Source organism: Podarcis liolepis (genome assembly GCF_965112155.1).
Source record: "Podarcis liolepis genome assembly, chromosome: 14".
Classification (NCBI taxonomy): Eukaryota; Metazoa; Chordata; class Lepidosauria; order Squamata; family Lacertidae; genus Podarcis; species Podarcis liolepis.
The window spans coordinates 37,744,108-37,770,025 of NC_139569.1; the positions used below are offsets into that span (position 1 = coordinate 37,744,108).

Here is a 25,918-nt window from a genome sequence, read left to right on the forward strand (position 1 = left end):
GGCATGTGTCACCCTTAGCAGTACCCCAACTGCGAAGTGCAGGGATATGTTGTCCGATGCCACTCTCCTGGGCTCCAATCCCTGTAATTTCATCCTGAATATTACTGAAAGGTGTTTTTTTAAATAATTTATAGAATAGTTGTGCAAACTATACTTTCCTTTCTCTATTGTACATGGGTAATTTCCCTTTGTTGTAGCCAGACAACAGCCCATGAGAATTGTATTTTATACAGAAGAATTGCAAATGCATCCTAAATATATAATCTGTGGAAAATACCTTGCTTGCAAGCTCTTAGCAAATGTAATTAAAATTCCTTTGGAAACTTGAGTCCCAGGCAATTAACAGTTCTTCTGATTCAATAATGCAGTACAGCTAATCTCCTCATGCTAATCCGAGCAAGCTCCTGTTATTCCTAGAACCTTTTATTTATTGAACTAAATTTACAAGAAATAACTGGAACTGTCAGTTAAAAACATTTTACAATAATAAAAATTAACTGTAAAAAAAGAAGATTAAATCACTTCAACATCTATGTGGATAGGCTTGCCTGAACAAAATTATTTTAAGCAGGTTTTGAACATGCTTAATGAAGATGTCTTCCCGGTGTCAATAGGAAGGGGGTTCCAAAGTGTAGATGCTGCCACCCTTTAAAAAAAATTAATTTCTTACAAGTGCAGGACAAGTAATATATGGCACTTGTAAGAGTGCCAGCTCCACATATCAAAGAAGTCAAGTGAGCACATAAGGGGGGTCAGGCAATCCTGCAAGTAATTGTATTTACAGTTATCACTCCGAGTTGACAAATTGTTAAAAGATTGTTCTCTCCTCCCTGCACCTTACACTTGTGAAAACAGCCCAAGGTGGTAATTACAGAATATCATTCTTGTACTGATCCTTAGCTTGCTACAATCATCAGAGATATTTCTTAGCCTTTCTGCTTTTGTCATTTTCTCCCCCGTCCCGCATCTCAGAGTTCGTTGCTTGAAAGGCAGGATCTTCCATTGCCATGGCAGACTGAAGATTATCCAGAGTCAAACTGATCCTTGGGTTTTCCCCTTCCTCGTCTTGTGCTGAGGCCTTTTCCGTAAGCCCTATTAGCTAGAGACATGGTGTGGTGGGGTGTTGATCCAGTGGTCTCCTTTGTGTACCCCGTGACCCTCGGCCTGATTTCAAAAAGCTCTCTGCAAGTGATCAGTTCAGACCTCTGGGTGGGGTGAAAAGGGGCTTGAGGCAGAAAAAGAAACAGCAGGCTTTGTCTGTGTACACACTGTGCCTTGAAAGAACATCCTTTCCTCAAAGAATTCTGGGCACTGTAGTTTAAGGGTTGCTGGGAACACTGGCGGAGGAAGAGGAGTGCGGGGGGAGTGTGCCGCCCCCGGCAGCACAACCCCTGTGGGGTGCCGTCACTGCTGCCCCCCACCCGCACTGGGTGCCACACCCCTGCAGGCGGCGCACCATGCCCCCAGGATGCGCGCCAGACCCGCCCTCACCTGCTCTCTGACCCCTGGTTCCGGAGCATGAAGCCCCTGGTTCCGGAGCATTCCCACTGGCTGGGAATTGTAACCCCTCTCTGTGGGGCAAATAACAGTACCCAGAATTCTTTGAGGGAGAGAATGTGCTTCCAGTGTGCTCTAATGGTATAGTTTTGTATGCAGCCAGAGAGAGAGAAGGTGGGCTCACCCACTACTGGGCTCAGCCCTGTCTGTGGTTGGCATTCGACCCCTGACGGAATGCCGCCCGTGAGAGAAAAACGGCGCCCACCCCTGCCCTACAGGGAAACAGTGTGCTCTGCGGCTGCCATGAGTGTCCCAAATTGCAGTTGCACAAAATTGCTACCCTTAAACCATCTGCAGAAGGATGTATCCTCTGACTTCATTTTTAGGAATATAATTGCTACGTTGGGTCATTTGAAAGGCCTAGTGTTGTGCCTCCTATGCAGATATTGGTGGAGGGGGAGTTGCATGAGGGAGCCACAACCAATGCCCGTATTGGCCTGCCCCCGACACACTGTGGATCCCGTGCATATCCTGGAATGAGTCCCTAGAGCTTGCTGACAAATTTTCCAGTCTGTACAGGAGTCTGTAAACTTGGTTCCTACACATGTGACAGAGTAGAAATGCAGATACTGTCATATGTGTGGTATAACTATTGTGCAGAGGCAACCAGTTCATAAAACCAGCGCCTCTATGTGATCTTTTGCTTGGTTGCAAGCATTTTGGGGGTGGGTGGGGCAGTTCTGTTATACACACACCCCTGCAGGCTGTTGCATGTGGTCTGCCAACCTTTTGAACCGAGCTGTTTTCTCTTGAAGTCTCCCAGCAACTGTGAATGAGGTCGTCACCCTGACCACAGGCATTCCATCCCATGAACTAATAGCAAATGCATTTTCTCTCGGCGCGAATCCTCTTGTAGCCAAAATGGCATACAGGAGGGGGAGGTATCCACAGGCTTCGGGGGAGCCCCAAAGGATTTGCAGAAGCACAAAAAGATAAAAATGGTGAGGAGGGAGAACCCTCAAATAGGGGTAAAGAGGACTGAGCATTGACGGTTGAGGGGGGCGCAGCAGATACAAAACAAGGGGGAGAGAATAGGATGGAGTATCTTGGGAAAGTCCATGATTGTCTGGACCCCTGAACAGGAATATGGTGGATGCTAAGGTTGCGAACGTGATCCGTGCAGGATGCACATTCACAACCAGCAGCGGTGCGTTTGCGCATGCGCAGATTGCAATTTGGCGCTTCTGCACATGCGCAATGCATGATTTAGCGCTTCTGCACATGTGCGACCAGTGAAACCTGGAAGTAACCTGTTCTGGTTCTTCCGGGTTTCAGCGGGTCCGTAACCCGAAAAAACGCAATTTGAAGTGTCTGTAACCCGAGGTATGACTGTCCTCCACAGTGTGCCATTTTGCTGCAGGTTGACCTCCAAGGGCTGTATCTTGAGCTGAGTACACACCATGCATGTAAACCACACTTAAATCACATTTAAAGAACACCCTATCCCGCTCCCAAGAATTCTGAGAGCTGTAGCTTAAGGGTGATGGGCATTGTAGCTCTGTGAGGGAGAATTCTTTGGGTCAAGTCATGTGCACACTTGGAAGTATTTTATTTTATTTTTGCAGCTAGGCCTGTGTTCAGCCTTTTCTAAAGTAGCCATTCACAGTTCTCCACTGCTTTAAATGGTTTTTATATTACCGCACACCGCCTTGATATTTTACAAGAGGAACAGCACATAAGTACTTTCATTCAAAAATAAAACAATTTGTTTCCAGCTGTTGGCCATTGAGGGAGTTACTCTCCCTGAAATTTGTCTGTCTCTCAGGCTCAAGGTAGCTTTCAGCGGTCTTGATTTATCTCAGTCTTTGCTGATGACTCCTGCCAACCCCAACCAGCGTAGCCCAATGGTCGGGGGGTTGATGGGGGTCCTTGCCTGACAACATCTGGGAACCTGCAGGGTTTCACATTGTAACATCCCAAGGCAATGAATGTTGTGTGTTTAATCTGAGGTGGCAATTCTTCTTTTATAATTGCAGGTTGCTGTTACTAGTACACCTTCAGTTAGATACCTTCGGATCCAAATCCAGTCTGTCAGAAGAGCAAACCTGGAGAACTACTCAAAGGCGGCTTTTATTAAGGTATGTGCAAATAGTTACGGCAGCTTTACCAAATGCATTACAGTGAGAGGCAGAGGGTTATAGTCGTTTAGAGGGTCATATTCAGGCCTGGGAGAAGTGAGCAGTTGTTATCTCTCTGCCTAGCTTTCGTGTGCATACACACTTCTTCAGATACAAAGAAGTGTATCTGAAGAAGTGTGCATGCACACAAAAGCTCATACCAATAACAAACTTAGTTGGTCTCTAAGGTGCTACTGGAAGGATTTTTTTTTATTCTGTTGTAATTTTTGCATCGCACACACGCTTCGCGATACATTGCCAGGTCAAAAATTATGAAACCGATATCACAATATGGACTTCAAACTAGCTTTGGATGATATAACCCCACCCTCACCAAGATGGCTGGAAGGATAAATGGGTGGGGTCTGATGTGCACCAGAGATGGGCCACCTGTGGCCTTGCAAATGATGATGGACTCAGCGCGCACGCCCCCATCACCAGTGGTTGGGGATGATGGGAGTTGCAGTCCAGCGACTTCTGGAGGGGTTCTCAGTCCTTGTTCTAGGATGCCCTCATCCCTTTGCGAAAAGGGTGGGATAAAGTGAAATACAGTGGTACCTCGGTTTACGAACTTAATCCGTTCCAGAAGTCTGTTCTTAAACCAAGGTGCTCTTTCCCTAATGAGACCTCCCACCACTGGTGCCCTTCCACCATTCGGATTCCGTTCTTAGACCGAGGTAAAGCTCTCAAACCGGGACACTATTTCCAGTTTTGCGGAGTTTGTAAACCGAATCGTTCTTAAATCGGACTGTTCTTAAACCGAGGTACCATTGCAACACACAAATTTCCCAGACTGTTCCTTGCATTTGACAAGAGCTTAGTTTAGTTAAGTTCCAACTGTAGACTGGAAACTGCCACATAGGACCCTTTGATATTTGCATACAGACTGCCTGCAGCTAACTCTTCCCTTTTCTGTGTTGCAGGTCAACGACGACCTTTTCTTGTTCCATGGCCAGGGGATACTTTTCCTGGTTCTAGACGCATGCTCGGGCGCAGTTGTGAGCCGGCAGCATGTTGATGCAGCCACCGCTTCAAAGGCTGCCAGCACCATAACCAATTATGTTGAAACAGCTATAAACGAGAGGTGGGTGATGGGGCAAGAGTTTGCTGCATGGGGGTGGGGGTTGGCAGGAGGGAAATGACCTACTTTTTTGCAACTTGAAATGTATGCCTGGAAGAATCTGACGGAAGCTAATGAAAACTTCAAACTATGTGTGTCTCCAAAGGCTCCCTCCTAGGTCACGGCGGGTGGAAATGTAGTGCTGGAAAGCTGGCAGCGACATAGCAGCTGGCAGCCACTGTGAAGTTAATGGCTGCTTTTCCACCAAACGATAGATAAGAATGGTTTTTTGTCGTCTTATTAAGCATTCTCGATTCTGTAACTTTCACCAAGTGCCCAAGTCTATAATTTCCCAGCAGCCAATAATTCTCTCTCCATCTCTCTCTCTCTCTCTCTCTCTCTCTCTCTCTCTCTCTCTCTCTCTCTCTCTCCCATTTCTGAATCTTGTCCTATTTATTTCTTCCAGGTTCTCCTTTTCTCCCTCTCTCTCTCTTTTTTGGACAGATTAGAATCAGGGGTGCTGTGCTGCTAGACTTTCCAATAAAACTTGGTGTGAGATTTCCCCCAACCCCATTCTCTCTCTCTCTCTCTCTCTCTCTCTCTCTCTCTCTCTCTCTCTCTCCCCCCCCCCCCCAGCTTTCTCCCGTTTTTTAACACAAGTTGCAGACTGGACTTGCCCCGTCCGTCTGCCCTGCGGAGTCTTTTTGCAACTTGGATGTGTTTTAAGAAGTGGAGCAGAATCCTCTCCCTTTCTGCATCTGTTCCACATTCCTTGTGGTTTCTTCTGCGTCGCCACATAAACATGGAACAACAGAGGTTTATAGACACACACACAAAAAAACCCTGGCTGCAGGCAAAAGCAGGTCAAATAACCTGAAAACAGATTTCTCGTCCAGGACGTTCCAGAACAGTTCACGGCCGCAGACCTGACTCATCCGCAGCTATCACATCTCAGTGTATAACTTGCAGTCATGAGGGGTTGGAAGCACTTATTATAGTGCAATTTGCCCTTGACATGCATTCTGTAGCAACGCTGATGAGGCTTTTAAATCCAACTATAAAGGGTTGTGTTCCACAACAGAGCTTCCCCTCTTGGGCACCCTTGGCATACATCACCACCCCCCCCCCCGGCCCAAATTTGCTCCAGAGGGTTTGGGGAACTTCCAGAGCAGATGTCAGGGCGAGGGAAGAGAAATTCCATTGTATAAGTAGAACCTGTGGGTTTTCGAGAAGCAGTCCCCACAGATGAATTTAAGGCAGATGCCAGCACTTTGGGGATTCTGACTGCTTTTGAAGACATAGGTTTGTCGCCAACTAAGTTCTACTCAGAGTATTGAATCTGGTCATGCTCATTAATTTCAATGGATCTACTCTTTAGCATGAATAAGGTTGGACACAACCCATTTTTATTCCGCTAGGCTTTTCTAGCAGGATAATCCTGGCCTGGTTGCTATTTATTCTGGAACTGTATAATATTGTTTTAATAGGACTTCATCTGGTTATTGCTATTGTGTTATATTTATTTCTGTTTTGTGCATCGCTTCAATGTTCTTTTGGATATTTATTATGATGATTTATTATCGCTCACTGGGGCAAGATAGCTTGAGCATCCTGGCTCGAATGCAATGGCTGCCAATTAGTTTCCAGGCCCAATTCAAAGTGCTGGATTTGACCTATAAAGCCTTAAATAGCTCAGTACCACAATATCTCCAAAGCTGCCTTTTCCCAATATGACTTGACCCAGTCCCTGCATTCATCACCTGAGACCCTTCTTCATATGTCTCCTCCACAGGAGGCCCAGAGGGCACCAACATGAGACGGGGCCATTTCTGTGGTGGCTCCCGTCTTGTGGAATGCTCTCCCCAGGGAGGCTCACCTGGTGCCTTCGTTCCATATCTTTAGCTGCCAGGCAAAAACGTTCCCCTTCTCTAGGCCTTTGGCTACTTAAACAATCTATGGCCTTTTAAACCGTGTGTGGAGGGGGTTATTGTTTTTCTTGGCTATTATGGTATGTATTGTTGTGGTAAACCACCCTGTGATCTTCAGCGGAAGGGTAGTACAGAAATTTAATTATTTTTTATTATTATTATTATTATTATTATTATTATTAATAATAATGATATATCCTGCCGTTGCTCCCAAAGGAGCCCATAGCAGCAAGCAATTAAAACTGCAGCAGCAGCGGTTGTTGCTGCCGTTGTCAATTTTCACATTTATTGCACATTGCAAACACTATTTGTTAATAAAGGCTACTAACATCTTATGAATAGGTGCCTGAGATGATGTTATGTAACCTGAGGGATTCGAACTCGTGACTTCCCAGGTTAAAGCCCATGCAGTATTTGCTGCTTTGTACTAATTCTAAGACGCTTTGTACCAATTCTAAGACGCGGGTGGCGCTGTGGGTTAAACCACAGAGCCTAGGACTTGCTGATCAGAAGATCGGCGGTTCGAATCCCCATGACAGGGTGAGCTCCCGTTGCTCAGTCCCTGCTCCTGCCAACCTAGCAGTTCAAAAGCACGTCAAAGTGCAAGTAGATAGACAGGTACTGCTCCAGCGGAAAGGTAAACGGCGTTTCCATGCGCTGCTCTGGTTCGCCAGAAGCGGCTTAGTCATGCTGGCCACATGACCCGGAAGCTGTACGCCGGCTCCCTCGGCCAATAAAGCAAGATGAGCGCCGCAACCCCAGAGTCGATCACGACTGGACCTAATGGTCAGGGGTCGCTTTACCTTAATAATTGCCTTACTAATTATAAGAAGTACAGCCTTGTTTACATGCCGCCTTCCTTCTAAGAAGATCAAGGCAGCAAGTATAGGCTTAGCCAATTTTGTCCTCATTAACAACCCTATGAGGTTGACTAGGCTGAGATTCAGTGACTTGTCCTAAAATACCCACTGGAGTTTGTGGATGAGCAGGAACTTTTGTCTGAATGTCCAACACCAGCCTTTATATAATCCTTGCAGTTGTGGGGGCAGGATGGGAGGGAAAGTTTTTGTCATGCGAGAGGTTTCTTTTGTTGGTCTGGCTTGTAGTGTTAGCCTGTCATTCCTTGCTTTTTAGCCAGAACTTGTTGGTGACTCAGTGGGAGCTGGGGCAAGGCAGAGGCGGAATGTAAAAGGTGCTAAGATCCTGTGGGAGGAACCAGATATCACAATTCTGGTTCAGAAACCACATTAGCCAGCAATACAAGGCTTCGGGGAGAAGGATATAAAAGGTTAAGGAAGGCCTAACTCTTCAAGATTGGGGGAGAGACTGCCTTTCCCTGGGGGATTGAGGAAGAAGGGGTTGTAGCACTGAGGGCTGTCTTGTCACCAACATTATTATTTTTAGTCACTTTATCATTTAAATTTATATATTGCATACGTGCCAAAATGGCTTCTAAGGTGTTTACAATAATAATAATAAAACATACATGATTAAAATACACAAGAAAACATCCTTCTTTAAAATGTACAATGAAATAAGCCACACAACAAGTTCAGAAGGTCAAGTTCAGGGGTATGCTTGCCCTAAACAGAGCCGGCGGCATGCCAATGGTGATGGGCAGGATGGACTTAGCAGGAGTTAGGGCAGTAGTAAAGAGTGTGAGTGCAAGGGAGAGACTCTCTGAGATTAGTGACAACTGGCTGGCTAAATCCCTGCCTGATATACCTGACATTCTTGGTAAGTTAAGATTGTGGCACACAATCTTAAGAGCTCCCGTCTGCATACCAGGCGACCAACCGGAAGTTCGACACACTCCCTGTCTTATTGCTGCTGTGGGCTAAGTGGAGCTTATGCTTATCTCTTCATTCTGGGGGTCATCTTGTGTAAGACTTTCCTTGAACTATTAAAGATTCCTGGGGAGAGAAAGAGGGTGCCATTCTTCCCCTTGTGGTATGCATGCTACTGTTCTGTTCTCTTCATCTCTTCCAGATCTATTGTTCTTGTGTGTACTAGAGACCCTGCCAAAGTCATGGGAACCTCTTTAATGCCTGTGTTCACCATGTTAGGTGCTGCAAAGCCGATTGCGTTCCACAAAAAAGGTGACTATATGAATTATGTGACTTTACATATGGTGAAATACAGTGGTACCTCGGGTTAAGTATTTAATTCGTTCTGGAGGTCTCTGCTTCCTGCTACTTACCTAGTTCTTGATCCACAAAAGTACTTTGTCTCCTATTCCACGACTTCTGGAAGCAGAGAGGAAGAAGAAATGGACAATACTCCCAATGGAGGAATGTATAATGTGTCTAGAACATGGATTGCTTTTTAACTTGTTTGTAAATGATCTCATGCTTTAAAAGAGGATTATACAAATTCATGGAGGATGAATGCCTGCTAGCCATGATGGCCTCCAGAGTCAACGACAATGTGTTTCTGAATATCGGTTGCTGGAAACCACAGGAGGAGAGTGCTGCTTGCAGGCTTTCCCTGGGCATCTGGTTGGCCACTGTGAGAACATGATTCTGGACTAGGTGGGCTGCAGGCCTGATGGAACAGGTTTTTCTTGTGTTCTCCTGTTAGATGTATGGTGCAGATGTAGCCTTTGTCACCTTCCATTTAAAAAATAACAATAATTTCAGTATAATGGGAAATTCTGTAGTTCAGAAGCAAGTATGTAAGAAAAGGTGACATGGGATTTTTGTGGTTGTGGTTCAGTATTGATCCTATTTAGTGAAAACCATTTCCAAAGTGCATGCAGAGCATTTTTAAGTGACCTTTTATTCTTCACTGCTCAAGGTTAGAAACAGACGTTTCAGGAAATCAGACACATGTCCTTGTTCAGCTGTATCCTTGAAGTTGTTTTGGTAGAGGCTCGTTTTCAGACCCAAAAGGAACAGATAAGTTTCAGATTACTCCAGATGGAATTGGCTAGCCTTGACTGCCGGGTGCTTGACGATGATGGCTGTCACTGCTGGCTTCAGTGAAGTGATTATTCCAAGGTTTGGTGCCACACTGGTTGCACTCGGCCCCCCAAAGGTAAACCAGAAGATAAGGCTTGATTTGCTTATTCAGAAAAAGTCCATCTAATAGACAACCTGATGCCTACTGAAGTTCCTAAGTACAGCATGAAGGCAATGGGTCTCCCCTATTTTGTTGTTGTTTAGTCGTTTAGTCGTGTCTGACTCTTTGTGACCCAGAGCATGCCAGGCACTCCTGTCCTCCACTGCCTCCCGCAGTTTGGTCAAACTCATGCTGGTAGCTTCGAGAACACTGTCCCACCATCTCGTCCTCTGTCGTCCCCTTCTCCTTGTGCCCTCCATCTTTCCCAACATCAGGGTCTTTTCCAGGGAGTCTTCTCTTCTCATGAGGTGGCCAAAGTATTGGAGCCTCAGCTTCAGGATCTGTCCTTTCAGTGAGCACTCAGGGCTGATTTCCTTAAGAATGGATAGGTTTGATCTTCTTGCAGTCTTGCAGTCCATGGGACTCTTAAGAGTCTCCTCTAGTTCTCTGTGATGGAGGTGGCAGCATGGCAGAAGCTTAGTGCCCCATTGCAGAATGAACAGGGACAGGGGCGGAGGCTCAACTATATCAGGGCTGAACTTCAGCACATTTCAAAGCGATACCTAAAGAGGGATACCTCCCTTCAGACCATTAATAAGAGTCTAAAATGACCTAGCTGCATCACTGTTCAGAAATACACTGAGTACATTATCATGTCACAGTAAACCTTAGATAATGGCTTGCTGTGAACGTGTTGGTCTTGCCTGCTAATGAGAAACAAGTCACTACGCCTGACTTACTGTTGCACCCAAACTTGGGGAGTCAGGATTATTTTACTCAAACAAGCCATGATCTGCAAACTAGGCATATTCTCATATTTACCTTACTAGGTGGAACTGAATACAGGAGTAACTCAGGAAAGTAAGTGCACCTGGGCTTTTATAATAAGGAGGACTCTCTTGTCAACAACTCACTTTCCAGTCTAGACACCTGAAGAGTCAGGAAGTTGAAGTCCCTTATCACTAACCTGTGTCCCGTCCGTCCCGTTCCCCCCCCCTTGTTGTTGGACTACAACTCCCATAATTCCTGACTACTGACCTTGCTGGATGGGAGCTGTAGTCCTACAACATCTGGAAAGCCACAAGGTCCCTACCATTGCGCTAAAGCTACAAAACCGTTTAGGGCAAGCCTTACATATCTGTGTCGTTTAGGAACAAAAAACTGCCTCTTCATCTCTCTGCTTGTTCCTCAGGCCAAACTGCAAAGATATGCTGAAGCATCCTTCTCTGGCATTCCAATCTGCAGCGCTTTTTCTTTTGAAGTTCAAGTGCACAAGTGGAGTACATCCCAGGGGTCATGTAAGGACAAGGACATGTTAGGCCCCTCACTATTGTAGTTGGAGAAAGGGGGTGCAGGGTGTAGTTTAATTTTCTGAGTTTTGTTTTGTTTTGTTTTGTTTTCATTGCAAAATAGGACTGGGCATTCAGTTTGAAAGGGATGTGATAAATCTGGCCTGGTGTGCAAGCAATGCCTGCTCCTTTTACTTCGCTTGCCTTTGAACACCCTGAAAGCTGTTTTGCTGGAATCTGTTTCGAGAAGCCAGGCTGTGTGTCAGTAGGACTCTTCCTAGGCTGCAGTTGTGCAGCTGGAAATTGCTTGTCTTTTCATAGTAACAGACTCAGTAAGACCAATCCGTTCATTCTGTAAGCATCTTTATAAAATATCCCAGTGATCTCCCAACAGGTCAGAAAATCTGTCTCAGCTAGTCTGACATAAAAATGGTGCTTTAAATGGTATTTTGTGCAAAGGTAATTGGCATATATGCCTTATTGTACCTTGATTTTTTCCTACAGCAATTCAATTGAAGAAGCAGGCAGGCGATATAGCCAAATTTCACTTCTTTTTCCTTTTTCTTGTAAAAATTGTAACACTCTTTAATTGATAATGCTGTCAGTCAGCCAGCTGCCTGTGGTTCAGCTTAGTTGCTTAAGAGGTCAACAGTGGACTTGGATTTTGTTTCCAGTCAGAGATTAGTAGCGTTGTTTTGCTTTTTGGTTCTGTGGTTTTCATTAGCACCACCCTTGGAAAGCTGATGCTATCGAACAAGAACTTCAGACTGAAATTCGGCCTGAAGTTTACTGTCATAATAAGGACGGGTGAATCTGATGGTTTAGTTTTTTCTCAGTTTCTCATTTTTTTTTCAGTTTTAAGTTCAGTTGGTTGCATTTCTACACTGGCTTGCAAATTTATTTATTTTTTTTAAAGCCCTCAGGAAAATTCATTAGCTTTTTGATCGTAATAAATTCATTTTTGCAAGCCATTTCCCCTAATATAATGCATTTTTGTGTTATTTTCACAAATTCAGTGCTTTTTTTTCTGGAGGAACACAGGGGTACACATACCCCTAAACATTTTGTGAATCTAACGGGAGAAGAAACTAATTTTTTAAATTTTTTTAGTTTCTTCTCTAGCACAGTGAATTGTCAATTCCATTGCTACCCCCGATGGCGGCTTCATTTCCTATCACGGTGCTTCCCGAGTCTCAGATGGAATGAGAGTACCCCTAAACATTTTTAAGCGAAAAAAGCACTGCACAAATGTATTCATGCTTTGCCCTAGTATATACACTTTTCTTTCTCTTTGCAGCGTTGCAAAATTCAGAGATGAGCTACAGTGGTGCCTCGCAAGATGAAAAGAATCCGTTCTGTGATTCTCTTCGCCTAGCGGTTTTTTCGTCTTGCGAAGCAAGCCCATTGACGGATTAGCGGATTAGCGCTATTAGAGGCTTTTAGCGGCTTTTAGTGGCTTATCGGCTTATTGGATCAGCTGATAAGCGGCTTAGCGGCTTAGAAAAAGGGGGGGAGGAAAAAACCCCGCAGGAACTCGCAAGACATTTTCGTCTTGCAAGGCAAGCCCATAGGAGATTCATTTTGCGAAGCACCTCCAAAACGGAAAACTCTTTCGTCTAGCGAGTTTTCCGTCTTGCAAGGCATTCGTCTTGCGGGGCACCACTGTAATTCCGAAGAACAAATATGTTTCAGTCTGCATAACTTTGGGAAGTGTGCATTAGATAGGTTTACCTTAAAATGCGAACTGATACAAATTTCTCCCCTATGCCTAACTTAAAAAGTAGTCATGCTGAATTGCCTCTGTCATATTGCTGAATAGTTTAGGCACAGATGAGCTAATTTTGCTCCTGGCCCTTATTGATCGCCAAGCAACTGATTGTCCTCCTTTTGCACTTGTGTGTGAGTTGTGCATTCCTACAGTATTTGGCAATACAGTATTTTCCTTTTGTAGTGAGAATACAGAGTTTAGTTCCTGGTGGGGTGGCGATTAGAAAACACATTCACAAAAAATGCCTTTGTAAGCAAAAGGCACTGGACTTGTGCTAGGCAATGCTTTCCTCAGCAGTGCATAAATTCCACAACACGGTGTTAGTGGGACAATGTTGCTCACGTCTCTGAGGGCGCTTGGAGGAGGGACCACAGAGAAGGGGTGTTTAAACTTTCCCCATAGTCCACATTCCATCCTAGACAAATTCCTGTCTGGATCATCACAGTCAGGCTGATTAAAAACCCATCCCCTGCCAGTTTGAAGGTGTGTGGTGGTATTTGCCCTCACGCTTGTTAATTACATTGTCCTACACTTTTGAAAAGGGCTGTCACATTCCACATTCGAGTGATAATGGGAGGAGGAATGCTTTCCGTATAATTACAAAACCAGGTTTTCACCATCAGTGGATTCGTTAGGCTTAGGTTGGCATCCAACCAATATGTGCAGCGCAGTTGCGGCAACCTGCCCTTCCCTTAGGATCCTGCCCCCTCCCTGCCATCATGCACTGGAGTTCGTAACAGAGGTCCAAATATGCAGATCCCATTGTACCGTGGGATTTTGCAACGTTCCAATCATATGAATTATGGCCTATTTGGGGTATGGTGGATCATTTGCAAGTTGGAAATCCTAATACAGGAACAACAGGGAAGGCAGGGAAGTGCTGACCAAAGCAATCCTGATCTCCCTCTGTGCTTTGGCACACAGCTGTCTTTCAAAACCTCTTTGTCAATAAGTATCCCGATTTCAGTAGTGTGTGAAGTTCTTAGCATTAGCAGTCAAAGACATCTAGGTATACTTTCTCCTCTGGAGGTCTCTGGGGCGATTTCCTACCTCTCAAGATACCATGTGATATACGAGAAGTTCATGATATCATGTTGCAATTGTGGGGCACTCTTCTAGAGAAGAGTCCTTGTAAGTACATTAGGCTACTGAGTGTGGAGAACCTGTGCTCCTCCAGGTGTTTGTGGACTTCAACTCCCAGCTAGCATGGACCATGGACGATGGGAGATGGGAATCCAACACCATTTAGAAGGCCGCTGGTTCCCTAGTCCTACATTAGGCAAAGCATCAGTGATAGCCATACTTGTGTTGTAGGCCATTGTGTGAAAGACGTTTTGGTCCCTCTTCCCAATTTCGTTTGGGAATGGGAGAGCATCTTAGCAACTCAGTCTGCTAACAGCTGCATTTATATACAGTAAACCAGGGCTGCATTCAACTCAATTCTTGTGCTAGCACAATGGGATTCTTCCCCACCGGGTGCGCCAACTCTATAAGGCTGAGGTGTCTTCGACCTCCTCAATGTGGGGGGGGGGGGCTGGAGGAGGCCAAGCATGGAGCCAAGCATGGCACAAACTCTTCCTGAGTGCGAGAGAGGAGGAGCTGCCGGCCATTGAAACCTCACCGTGCTGGGCTCCATGCTTGGTCTCCTCCTGACAAAACAACATTGTGTGTGCACCAGGTCCCCTAAATCTTGGGCACAAGGTTCTGTTCCCCACTTTCTCCTCCCTGCTCACACCCCAAATCTTCCCCAAATCTGCTTTAGGGGATTTGAGGAGCCCTCAGAACGCGGGTGGCGCTGTCGGTTAAACCACAGAGCTAGGACTTGCCAATCAGAATGTCGGCGGTTCAAATCCCCGTGACGGGGTGAGCTCCCGTTGCTCGGTCCCTGCTCCTGCCAACCTAGCAGTTCAAAAGCACGTCAAAGTGCAAGTAGATAAATAGGTACCGCTCCAGTGGGAAGGCAAATGGCGTTTCCGTGCACTGCTCTGGTTTGCCAAAAGTGGCTTAGTCATGCTGGCCACATGACCCGGAAGCTGTACGCCGGCTCCCTCGGCCAGTAAAGCGAGACGAGCGCCGCAACCCTAGAGTTGGCCACGACTGGACCTGATGGTCAGGGGTCCCCTCTACCCTCTACAGAACAGATTCAGGGGGTGTGAGTTGGATAGGAAAGCAGGTTCCACTTTGGAGTAGTTAGGTGAACACTTTAAAACAGAAACTAAACAAAGCACACCAGGAACAGGAGTTTCTTCACGTTGCTGCTTTGCGTTTAAACGTAAGCAACTATAGCAGTCAGAAACGGAGGCAGACCAAACAAGTAGCCTCCATCGTAGGAAAGCCCGTGGCAAGAAGCTCTCCAAAAAGTAGTAGAAAGCCGGATGGCATTAAGACATGTGCCATGATGTCACTACATTAGTGCATGTCTTAGCCTCTGGGAAATTCCCACTGCAGGCCTCTCTGATTGGTAGTGGCAGGCAAGCTTCAGATTTGGCATGCTTCTGTCAGAGGAAAATTAAAAACAAACCAGAAATGTTGGATAACTGCTGCATATATAATCAGATTATCATATGTGACAGTTTGAGATGGTTTCTGGGGCTGGTGGGCCCCCTAGAGTCTTGTGGGTCCTAATGCACACACCCCCAGATGGCCAGCATCCACAAGTAGATATTTAATTAGTAAATAAATGAGTAGGTAAATAAAGAGTGCCACTCAGATGTTAAGAAATTTCCACTAATACTGGGATGAAAGCCAGTGTGGGCAATGGACTGGTACAGGAATTGGTATGCAAACTCTTAAGACCTGATTCACTAGCACCGGGTCCTTTTATTCTGTCTGTATGATTCCATTCTTCAGATTCTGTTCAGGGGCGCTCAGATATCAGATCTGCAAGTTAACTGGCTTTAAGAAGCTTGGGCTGCAATTATGCTGAGCAATGTCCAACATAAGGGATGTTTACAGTGTGTGCATGAGTATGTGATACAGAACCTGTGCCTGCTTTTGTTCATAGCTGCTCTCAGATGCATGCATGTATTCAAAAAGGTACCGTAAATAGAAGTTGGTTGTCTTCATATTTTGGTCCTGCTGTAAAATAAGGATTTTCTGCTTTGCTGTAATAAATAAAATTAGTACCCCTTTAGGTTATGATCAACTCATTTTATTATTTGGCAATATAAAAGAGTTAGAGGATACAGAAATGATAATACATCTCTTAACAGTTGCTAGCATAATAATATGCCACAATTTTGGGTGGGGTGGGGGGAATATAAATGCCATTGCCAAAGGATTGGATTTAAGGGTTTGATAGCTGATTCATACAAGAGTTAGGGGGAAGTATGCAACCTGTTTATTTATTTATTTGAAAAACTGAGTGCATTCAATTTTTTTTGGTATATAATGGCATAATAAGTTAGAGGAATACATCTTTCTTAGTGATAATATGAAAGTATCATGTAATGGTTTTATATCCATCTTTATGTCTATGTATTCTTTATTGTTTTATTTATGGGTATGGACTTTTTATGGATCTATTGTATGCATTGTTGTTTTGATATTTCCTCCTTCCATAAGTACAAACCATTGTATTTATTATGAACTAAAACACAAGGTTTGAAGAAAGAAAAAAGTTGGTTATGTGGAGAACAAATCGGTTATTGATAGTTTTTTTCCAATGAATGTTATCAAGACTCCACAGGAATTTGGAAAATCTAAGATTGCAAAAATTGTAAGGATTATAGTAGGTTATTTGCTTAACGGTCTGATAGTAATCTCATCCATTCTCCCCAACTCCTTTTCTCTTTCTCTCCCTCTCCCTCCCTCTCTCTCTCTCTCTCTCTCTCTCTCTCTCTTTCTCACTGTCTCTCTCACTCTCTCCATCCCTATAGGTAGTTTTGCGATGCTTGGATATAAAGGCAACCCCACTCCCTACTGGATTAAAATCCACAACCACGCTGCTGATCAGAAATCCGCTTCTCTCCAATATTACGTGCCCCTGATGTTGAGAGAGTACAGATGCTCAGTTGATGCAACAAAACTTCAAGACTTTGTGAAAACCGAGGAGGGCAAAACTCCACAAAGGCTAGAAAACAAATACAACTGAACCATGCTGTGTTCATTGGCTTGCCTGTAAGGAGGGGGCATAACTCTTAGTCTTCTTGTTTTTACAAGATTGTAAAAAAAAAAAAAAAACTTTATTTTGCAGCTAATAAATATATTCTGATATCACAAAGTGGGAGGGGAAGTGTAGTTTGTGTTTGTTTGTTTTTCAGAGCCTGTACTCTTTTCGTTTCTATCCAGAATAGTGCGGTGGTTTAAGTCTGGCTGGAAGCCAGACCTCTATCCTGGAAGCTCTGTTCTTTAATCCTAGAAATGTGGAGGTGAGGTGCAATTAATCAGTGCAAAACAAAAATGCATTCTGCATCTGCACAGAGGCACTCTTTGTTGTCAGTGTATTCCAGGACTGAATGCTGGCATTGGCAATCTCATTATGGGGATGGGTAATGCTAGCCCAACATATATTTTTTTAATGTAGCACCTCTCCCTTTCGATGTGTGTTTTCTAAACGGCAAAATCAGGAAAATGGCAGCCCATCTTGTACCTGCTCTTTCAATTGCTTTAGTGGGAATCCAGACTAGGGATGTCAGATAATTCTGTCAAAGACTGAAATGGGAACAGACATTGCCACAATTTGCATGCTCACCCAAGGTCAGGAATGGAAATTATGTAAGCAGATATGAGCGGAATTCACTATTGTTCTTTAATCCATGAATTTAGGTAAGTAACTGTGTTTGGTGGTATTCAACTACATTTTACTTACAGTAGCCCTATTATGCTCATTCATGTCAGTGGGTCTACTCAGAATAAAACTTAATTGAATACCACTTGTTAGTTTTTGTATTGCCTTGGCATTTCCCTTCCATGGAAATGTGTTGAAAGTTATGTCACCTTCAGCCAGAGCAGATAGTGAGACATATAATGTGGGTTTCAGCAGAGGCTGAACTGTAGTGGAACAGAAACAGCGCTGGTTGAGATAAACACAGGATAGCACAGAAATCGCTTCCTCCTTGCATCCATAATCCAGACAGTTTACATATTCTGGGCCTAAGACTAAGTTCCAATTAAGACATGCCTAGATGGAATTGCTTGCAGCAGTTCCCTTAGGAACCGACCCTATAGGATTTCCTACAAAACAAAATTACTGCTTCTGGGATCCAGGCACAAAACAGTTCATCAGTGAATGGATCTAAAGCTTAAGAACATACAGTATATGGCAAAAACACCTTCTAAGGTGGGGAATGTCACTGGGATAATTACATTCATTGTGCTATTGGGCTGTGTGGTGTAGTGGTTAGGGTGGTGCTCTAGGACATAGGAGATCAGGGTTCAAATTATGGAACTCCCTTGGTGACCTTGGGCCAGTCACCAACCTACTTCATGGGGCTGTTGTGAGGATAAAATGAGGAGGGGGAGAACTATGTGTGCTTCACGTTCAACTTCTTGGAGGGATATAAATGTGATAATAAATAATTGTTGGTCTCAAGAAACCTCTGTTGGGTGTGGAGTTCCACTTGTAAAGCGAAATGGAAGGCGACAAACCCACTTACTTACTTGTCTAATCTCAGAGTAAAAGTTTCCTTTTTCCATTTATCTTGGCGTGTGCCGTGCAGTGAACGATTATATAATTTTATCCATCTGCTTTGTGGATTCTGCGCTGGATTTGTAAGCATTTCAGTCTGGAATAAATTGCCCTTCGCTGGGCTCAGGCTCCTGGTTCTTTACTGTGCCATCCTATTTATATAGGAACACGATTCTTTCCCTCCCCATTTTGACTTCAGAACAACCCTGTGAGGTAGTTTAGGCAGAGAGAGAAGGGTGGCTTGTTCAAGGTCACCCAGGCCCCACCTGCACTCTGCCCTTTAAAGCTGTATCATACCAATTTAAACAGCCAGGACTTCCCCTAGAAGAATCGTGGGACTGGGACATTGTTAAGGATGCTGAGAGATGTTAGGAGACCTTCTATTCCACTCACAGAGCTACAGTTTGCCAGAGTAGCTTAACCGTTAATCCTTCTTCCCAGGGAACTCTGGGAATTGTAGCTCTGTGGAGAGAATAAAGGCCTCCTAATAACCCTCAGCTACTTTAACAAACTACCATTCCCTGACATCTCCCAAGTCTTGCGGAGAAACACCCTGGTCTAAAACTGTGGTGGCTCACTGCTAGCCAGTGATAATTCTGCACTAAATGGACCAATGGTACAATTCCTATGTTCCTAACAAGATCCAGAATCATCTGCAATGTTCAGGGATTTCATTGCACGTTTTAGTGGAAAATTGGTGTTGACAGAATTATCTGAAGGGGGGGGGGGGAAACGGTTTTGAAAACCACTGTTTTCTTTCTGGTAAGCTTATGGTCTCTTGACCCAGATGTTGTGGAACCCTGTACGTTGATCTGCATATAGAAAATGACCTTGATAGAAAGATCTATGTTGGTTTGCGAGGCTTGTTTTGAACAAAACTGCACCTCCTATGTTCCCCCTTCCTGAGGGGGTAAATATTTTCTTCCCATATAATTATATAGTGGGATTGTGAAGAACAACGTGAAATGGTAACTCTTGGTGAGGCTGGTGCAGCACATAACTTGCTGAGTTGTGGTCGCTTTTGCTGAGGTAACCAGAGTAGGGTTTCTCTCTTTTCTTTTTCAATTTTTTTTTTCAAATTTTCCAAAAAATTTAAAACACAAACACACAAACAAACATACATTCTATTTAAATCCTGGTAACATTATTTAGTGACTTCCTCAAATCCCCTAGGTTGAATTTTATTATATATCATTTTAACAGTTTTCCAAACTCAATTTTCTCAAAAAATTAACTTAGTCACTTAACATCTTTCATTCTTTCAAATTTGTTTTTAAACATCTTAAATTCTATCCTTACATACTTAAATCATAAGCCTATCTAATATTTGCAAGCTTTTCTAATTAAGTTATTTTGACATATTTAGCTAAATAGTCTTTAAATTTCTTCCACAGAGTAGGGTTTCTTGAACAGGTCCCATGCTTGTAGTGGGCGGAGCCATGGATGCCATTTTCGTTTTTGTACAGCAAGCTGCTTTCCACACGCAAATCAGAGATTTACACACACATCCATCCGTCCTCCATCCAGGCCAAAGCACTCAAGGAACACGCAAGAGGTATGGCCTGGGTGTCCCGAGGACTTGACAGACCTAGGGGGGCACATTTGAGCCCTGGGACAAAGGTTTCCTGACCCCTGCCTTTAAAAGACAGAGAAATATCCTGTTCATTTTAAGCTGAACTGTTGTTGGCCAAAGTTTGGCTCCCTGGTGGTGAGTAAGTTCCCCTCTTGAGCTGGCCGTCTTGCCTGCCCGCCTGACATCATTCCACTGACTTGCTTCCAAACCACGGCACACCAATTGCTAACGCGACTCAAAAGTGTGTCAAATAAAACAGGGTTCCTTTTCCCCCCTGAGTGCTGTGTGGCTGAAGGACACCTGAGAACTGCCAGAAAGGAAACAGATTGAGGAAGGGAAGGAGAACCCAAGAGGGATTTGCTGAACAGCAGGTAAGGGAGCTGTTTTTCTTCTTCTTTTCTCCCCTTTAAAATATTTTTAGTTCTGGAGAGAGCTATCAGAGGAGACCTTGGATATATGATAACCCAAGACATTTTGCATATTTGCACTCCAGGCTTAATACTGCTGTTATATCAGCTTCCTATTTTGTACACTGTGTGCTACGATAGCCCAGCAGTAATTGCATATCCATCACAATAAATGTGTCACTGCTGACAGAAATGTGAATTCCTAAATGTACCGTATCTCGGGAGTATTTAGAGGTGGTGGAAACCAAACGATGTGGTGCACAGAATATGCATTCTTCAAATACTTCCATGCTCACTACGAATATATACCAGTTTTATACCTGTTTTGACTTTTCGCGCCTTTGGCCAAAGAAAATCCTTGCTTTTCTTATTTGGGAAGGGTGCTACTTGATTTGCAGCAATTAGCAGCTGTGGTTGATTGTTTTTAAACCCTGTGCCCTGAAAAGCTTCAGCTGCAGCTTTCTGCAGAGAAAACCTCTGATAATAAAGGGTCAAATGCAAGCAAGCTTTCTTCAATGAACTGGGTACCTAGCTCCCAAGCCAGGTAAGTGAGGCATCATGGCTGCACTGTACACTAAAAGGAATTTGAAATTCTACACCAAGAAATGCTGGATTCTGTGATCTCTTGTGTTCAGATGATTCAGATGAGTTTCATAACATCCTGTAGAATTCTGCTTGTGTTTGTCATGGGGAGAGCTGAGCAAATCTGTTGATTTTGGTTCTTTTCAGTTTTTCATTTCCCCCCGTTGATATGAAATCCAGGTCTCCACATTTCCAGATCACTTTGCCACATTTCCAGATCACTTTGTGATTTATTTACTTTTCTAATTCCTCATGAAAATTCATCAGCATTTTTGTGTAAGTTTCTCCTAAAGTAGAAGAGTTTGGATTTGATATCCCGCCTTTCACTCCCTTTAAGGAGTCTCAAAGCGGCTAACATTCTCCTTTCCCTTCCTCCCCCACAACAAACACTCTGTGAGGTGAGGGAGGCTGAGAGACTTCAGAGAAGTGTGACTGGCCCAAGGTCACCCAGCAGCTGCATGTGGAGGAGCGGAGACGCGAACCCGGTTCCCCAGATTACGTGACTACCGCTCTTAACCACTACACCACACTGGCTCTATATTTTTGTATATATTTTTGTAAGCAATTTTGCCCAATATGCACATTTTTGCAAAGCATTTCCCCCTTGATATTTATATATTCCTAATATAATGCATTTTTGAAACTTATTTTCACGTATGTATACTTTGCCATTTTTAAAAAATGTGCCTTTTGTGCACATTACTTGACTGAAGAAGCGCATTGCAAAATTCAGAGGTGTGAATTTTGAAGAACAGCTGTGTTCCATTCTGCGTATTGTTTCAGAAAGCTCAAATTAGGTAAATTTGCCTTTAAGTAGCACTGAATTGAATTTCTTCCCCCATCTCTATCATTGTAGGATGCAGAAAACTCTGTAGGCTGTAAGAGCTCTACCACTGGACATAGGGCTAAAATGTGCTCAGTCTCTCCTGAGTTCTGAGGTTCCTTCAGACATTGCCCACATGCTTTCAAGCCTACGTCCATAGCCTTGAGGACCAGAAGTGTTGTTTTTTAAAAGGAAACAAAACCTAGAGGTGCTTAGAATGCTATATTTTGCATCTAATAACCAGTTTCGTGCAACTGTAGAAAACCCACAAACCTGCCAATTACTTATTTCCTTGTCACATGGCAACCAATATGAGCAGCTCCAGATTTTTGCCTACAGATTTTTGTTTCCAAGAAGACATTTTTTGCTGCTACCATCATGTCAGGAAACATTATAATTTTATCCTAACCCTGACACAGAAATTGATTTTTTTGTGTTGAAGGTGGAAGCGGTGGGGAGGAGAGAAATCATACTTAAACAAAGCACTCCTGGGTTTAAACTGAGACAAAACTGTTCTAAAGCATATTTTGTGATAACACCCCCCCCTTTTTTGCTGTGTTTGAGAAGCCTGCCCCCCACTCACCAGTATGATAATGCCCTAAACTTTCCTTCCAAGGCAAAGGCAGAAGACCTGGCAGCGCAGAAGCAGAAGGAACAATAAGCTTGACCTTCTGGAAAATTACATATGGACTAAATCCTCCCGAAAAGAGGGGGGAGGCCAGGTGAGGTGAGCCACACGTAAACAAGGCTGGTGCCACCGAGGCACAAAGGAAAACAACCAGGGCCCCACCCTCCTTCATAAAAGCAAGCAGTTGCAGGAGCAGGGAATGGCAGATGGGTTCAGTTGCTAGCCTGCTGGGCCACTGGAAAGGCAATTGTTGGGCTGAGTAGGAAAAAATAATCTCTTGATCCACAAAGAATCGATGGAGGAAGCCTAAATGCAGCTGAGCTGTCAGGAAGATCACAGGTACTCTTCAAGCTGTTACCTGTCTGTCTGCAATGAATTTGATTTTCTGAATAGATTAGGACTGTCAGGCTTCTGGTCTTCAGAAGTTTTTGTTTTTATCCTAGCCACGGATGGGAATCCATTGGTGCCAAAGTTAGGTAGGGGTCAGGGATAAAGTTGATCAGCTTTCATTTAAAGCCAAATTGATCAGATTTGCAGTTTCTGGAACAATACGCCACCTTGCAGAATTTGCACTTCTCTGAATTTTGCAATGCCGTTCTCCAACCAAATGCATGTAGTGAGAGGAACTGTGCATAAAAACATATGCTCTGGAAAATAACATACAAAAATGTATTATATTAGGATTAATTGCTTGGGGGGGGGAATGTGAACCTTAGTCAAAACTGCATACAGGAATGTACTTATTAGGAGAATTCACGCATTAGGAAAAAATGTTGGTGAACGCTCGTGGTTTTTGTAAAAAACAAAATGTGAATTACTGCAGAAATGTACAGACCTGAATTTAACGTGGGTTAAATGAGAAATTGCGTGAACCAAAATGGACAGATCCTTCCACCCCAAGTGCCAAAATTGTCTTTTGTAGCCTAGCATGTATGGGCCTAGATAATATCAATGGTCTGGTGCAAGACACATCCAGGGCAAAACATCTTCTGCTTCTGTTTGAACAGCTGCTTCTCCCCCAGTACTGGATGGCTAAAGTAATTTGAGCAAGTGAAGTCAGGTTATTTGGTTTAATTTTAAAATCAAAGCTTATTGACAATGCGTTTTTTGTTTGATATTGAAGAATTCAGAGCAAACCTAGTGAGCACCCACTTTCCCTGAATAGCTCAAATCCGGCAGATGTAGAGGAAGGAGGACAGGAACCATCACATGTGGGTGCTATGGGCTTTTAATTCATACAATTAATCCTGCTAATTTGTCCTTCGTGATTGGGACAGGGTTGAGATCTCACGCTGCAGTCGTTTTATATCAGGAGATTGACACCTGCAGTAAACAGCTGTTGAAGGTCCCTGACTAACTGCTTCCTGTATCTACTTTTAGCATTGTCTGCTAATATTTGCTCTTTGGACAGATCCCAACAGCTGGGAATCTTTTCAAAGCGAGCCTCTAGCCAGAATAAGAGATGTAAATCCCACTCTCGCTGTTGCCAAACAGCTTTTTAATGGCTAAGTTTTGCTTTCTTTCTGCCGAGTAGAGAATTTGCAGCTGGAACTGGAAAGGCCTTCAAGATTTTCACTGTGCTGGCTGCATGATAAGCCTGCCACTTTTTTCTTTTTTAAAAAAACCTTTTAAAGTGCTGCCTTGGAGGCAGAAATTAAGCTGATGCTGCTTTCCATATCGCTGCATTTCCATGCTGGAAAATGCACCGCTCTCTGCCCCCCGAGAAGCTAAAGGTACAGCTCCCACAACAGCTACATTCTACTATCACTGTTGGAGTGAATATACCTGTTGCTGGAAATCACAGTGCAGAAAATGCTGTTGCACTCAGATCCCACTTGTGGGCTTCCGTTGACAACAGATTGGCTACTGTGAGACTAGACAGGCCATTGCCCTGATGTAGCAGGCCTCTTTTTGTATTGTCATGACGCTGCATTCATCCCCTCCCTCTTGCCATGGTTCGCATGCTTGGAGAAGGCAGGTAGGGAGGAAGGGGAAAGCAGCCCAGGAAGCTCATGGCGGGAGGGCAACAATGGGCTCTGCAGCTGCATGGTCTTCTCTAGGGATCCTTTCTAAATTCCCTATCTCTATGTTCCCCGTAAGGAAGTGTCTCTAAATTAGCATGCTGCTGATAACGCCAAGGTTGCAGGTTAGATCCCCATATAGGACAGCTGCATTTGTACTAGATCAGGCATGTCCATAGTCCATTTGGGGGGCCTAATCTGGCCCACTGCTCGGTTTAATCTGGACCCTGTGGCAGTTCATTTCCTGAGGTAAAATGACTCAACAACTTCAACCCTAAAATAGGCTCAACAACGTCAATCACAAAGAAAGCTCAACAACTTCAAGCCAAAAAAAGGTCAACAACATTGGTCGGCCCTTTAGTCAGCCCTTTAGTCGGCCCTTCGCCTCGTCAGATCTGGTCCTCTTTGAAAAAAGTTTAGACACCCCTGGACGAGATGCTCCTCAGGGTCCCATTCAACTCTAAAATTCTATTATTCTAGGTGGTACTACAGCATGGATCTGGGTCTTGGTTGGTGCTCAGTGATATTCACCCCTTACAAGTTAGCCTAGTAAGAGAAAGGGGTTGATACATTTGGGTGCTATGAGGGAGGTTTAGTAGATATTATAAACCCACCAATCTATTATTTAGTTCTGCCTTGAGCAGGAAGTGGTGGGAAACTTCAAACGACAGTGCAGATTAATTCCTCTGCTGAGTGTTTTTCCATGTGTGAGTGTATACACACACACACACACACACACACACACACACACACACACACGAGTGAGATGCAAACAAACAAGTATTTGATAGGATTTATTTCATGCCTTACGGTTCTAGAGAGGCTTACAGTATAAACACACAATATCAAGATGGTTTTTGAAATGTATGTCTACCATTGATCATGGCCAAATTTGGTTACTCGGGAATTGTTTTCTATATTCTGCTGTTTTATATTTTTTTTTCCTTGCCAGTCAATACAAACCTCATTTTTAAAAACAAGCCAGCAGCAGGACATGTAGCAAGTGTCCCGGCAAAGGTTGAAACCCAGCAGTTATGTAAGGTCTGCAGGACTTGGCGTCTGTTGTTCATCACATGTTTCTGCCATCTGAAGTCGTGCTGAACGCTTGAAAACAAGAAAGTTGTCTGTGAGTGGCTAAACAATGGACAAATGGGAATAATCGAGGTCCTGTTTCATTATTTTAATTAGGCATGGGCAAGCATCAGGCTGATTGTCCTGAAAATGAATTGGACTTTAAAAAAATTATTCGCACTTTAAGTTCTCATCTCCCTCCGTCCCAAAGCAACCATTTGGGAGGGGAAACTTGACTTGGAGAAAAGCTGGGGTAACAGGAGGTGGCAGAGGGCTCCCATGGACACAGAATCGAGCTCCATGCTCCCTGACAGGAAACAACTACTTTAGGCAGGCATAGATAGGCAAACTCAGCCCTCCAGATGTTTTGGGACTACAATTCCCATCATCCCTGACCACTGGTCC

General features: G+C 44.0%; 2 protein-coding genes across 10 annotated transcripts in view; both read left to right on the top strand.

Moving 5' to 3' along the window:
* LOC310693371 (cell surface hyaluronidase CEMIP2-like) overlaps positions 1 to 18,530 on the top strand; it is a 99,697-nt gene extending 81,167 nt beyond the window's left edge. For all 3 annotated transcript variants that reach the window (XR_014519134.1, XM_083475293.1, XM_083475294.1), the window contains 4 exons: positions 3,534 to 3,635; positions 4,598 to 4,758; positions 8,652 to 8,761; positions 16,658 to 18,530. Coding sequence is in view for 2 of the 3 variants with exons in the window: in XM_083475293.1 (XP_083331419.1) it covers positions 3,534 to 3,635; positions 4,598 to 4,758; positions 8,652 to 8,761; positions 16,658 to 16,872 (588 nt within the window). In the remaining variant the exon portion in view is untranslated. The remainder of the gene's footprint in view (positions 1 to 3,533; positions 3,636 to 4,597; positions 4,759 to 8,651; positions 8,762 to 16,657) is intronic.
* Positions 1 to 25,918, top strand: part of CEMIP (cell migration inducing hyaluronidase 1) — a 174,425-nt gene that overhangs the window by 60,074 nt on the left and 88,433 nt on the right. The window contains exon 1 of one of the 7 annotated variants that reach the window (XM_083475312.1): positions 19,805 to 20,352. The exons of 3 other annotated variants lie outside the window; for them this stretch is intronic. Coding sequence is in view for 3 of the 4 variants with exons in the window: in XM_083475308.1 (XP_083331434.1) it covers positions 20,904 to 20,932 (29 nt within the window). In the remaining variant the exon portion in view is untranslated. Of the gene's footprint in view, positions 1 to 19,804; positions 20,353 to 20,384; positions 20,933 to 21,710; positions 22,761 to 25,918 lie in introns of those variants that run through there. 3 more of the 7 variants (XM_083475308.1, XM_083475313.1, XM_083475307.1) reach the window with 3 other exon arrangements.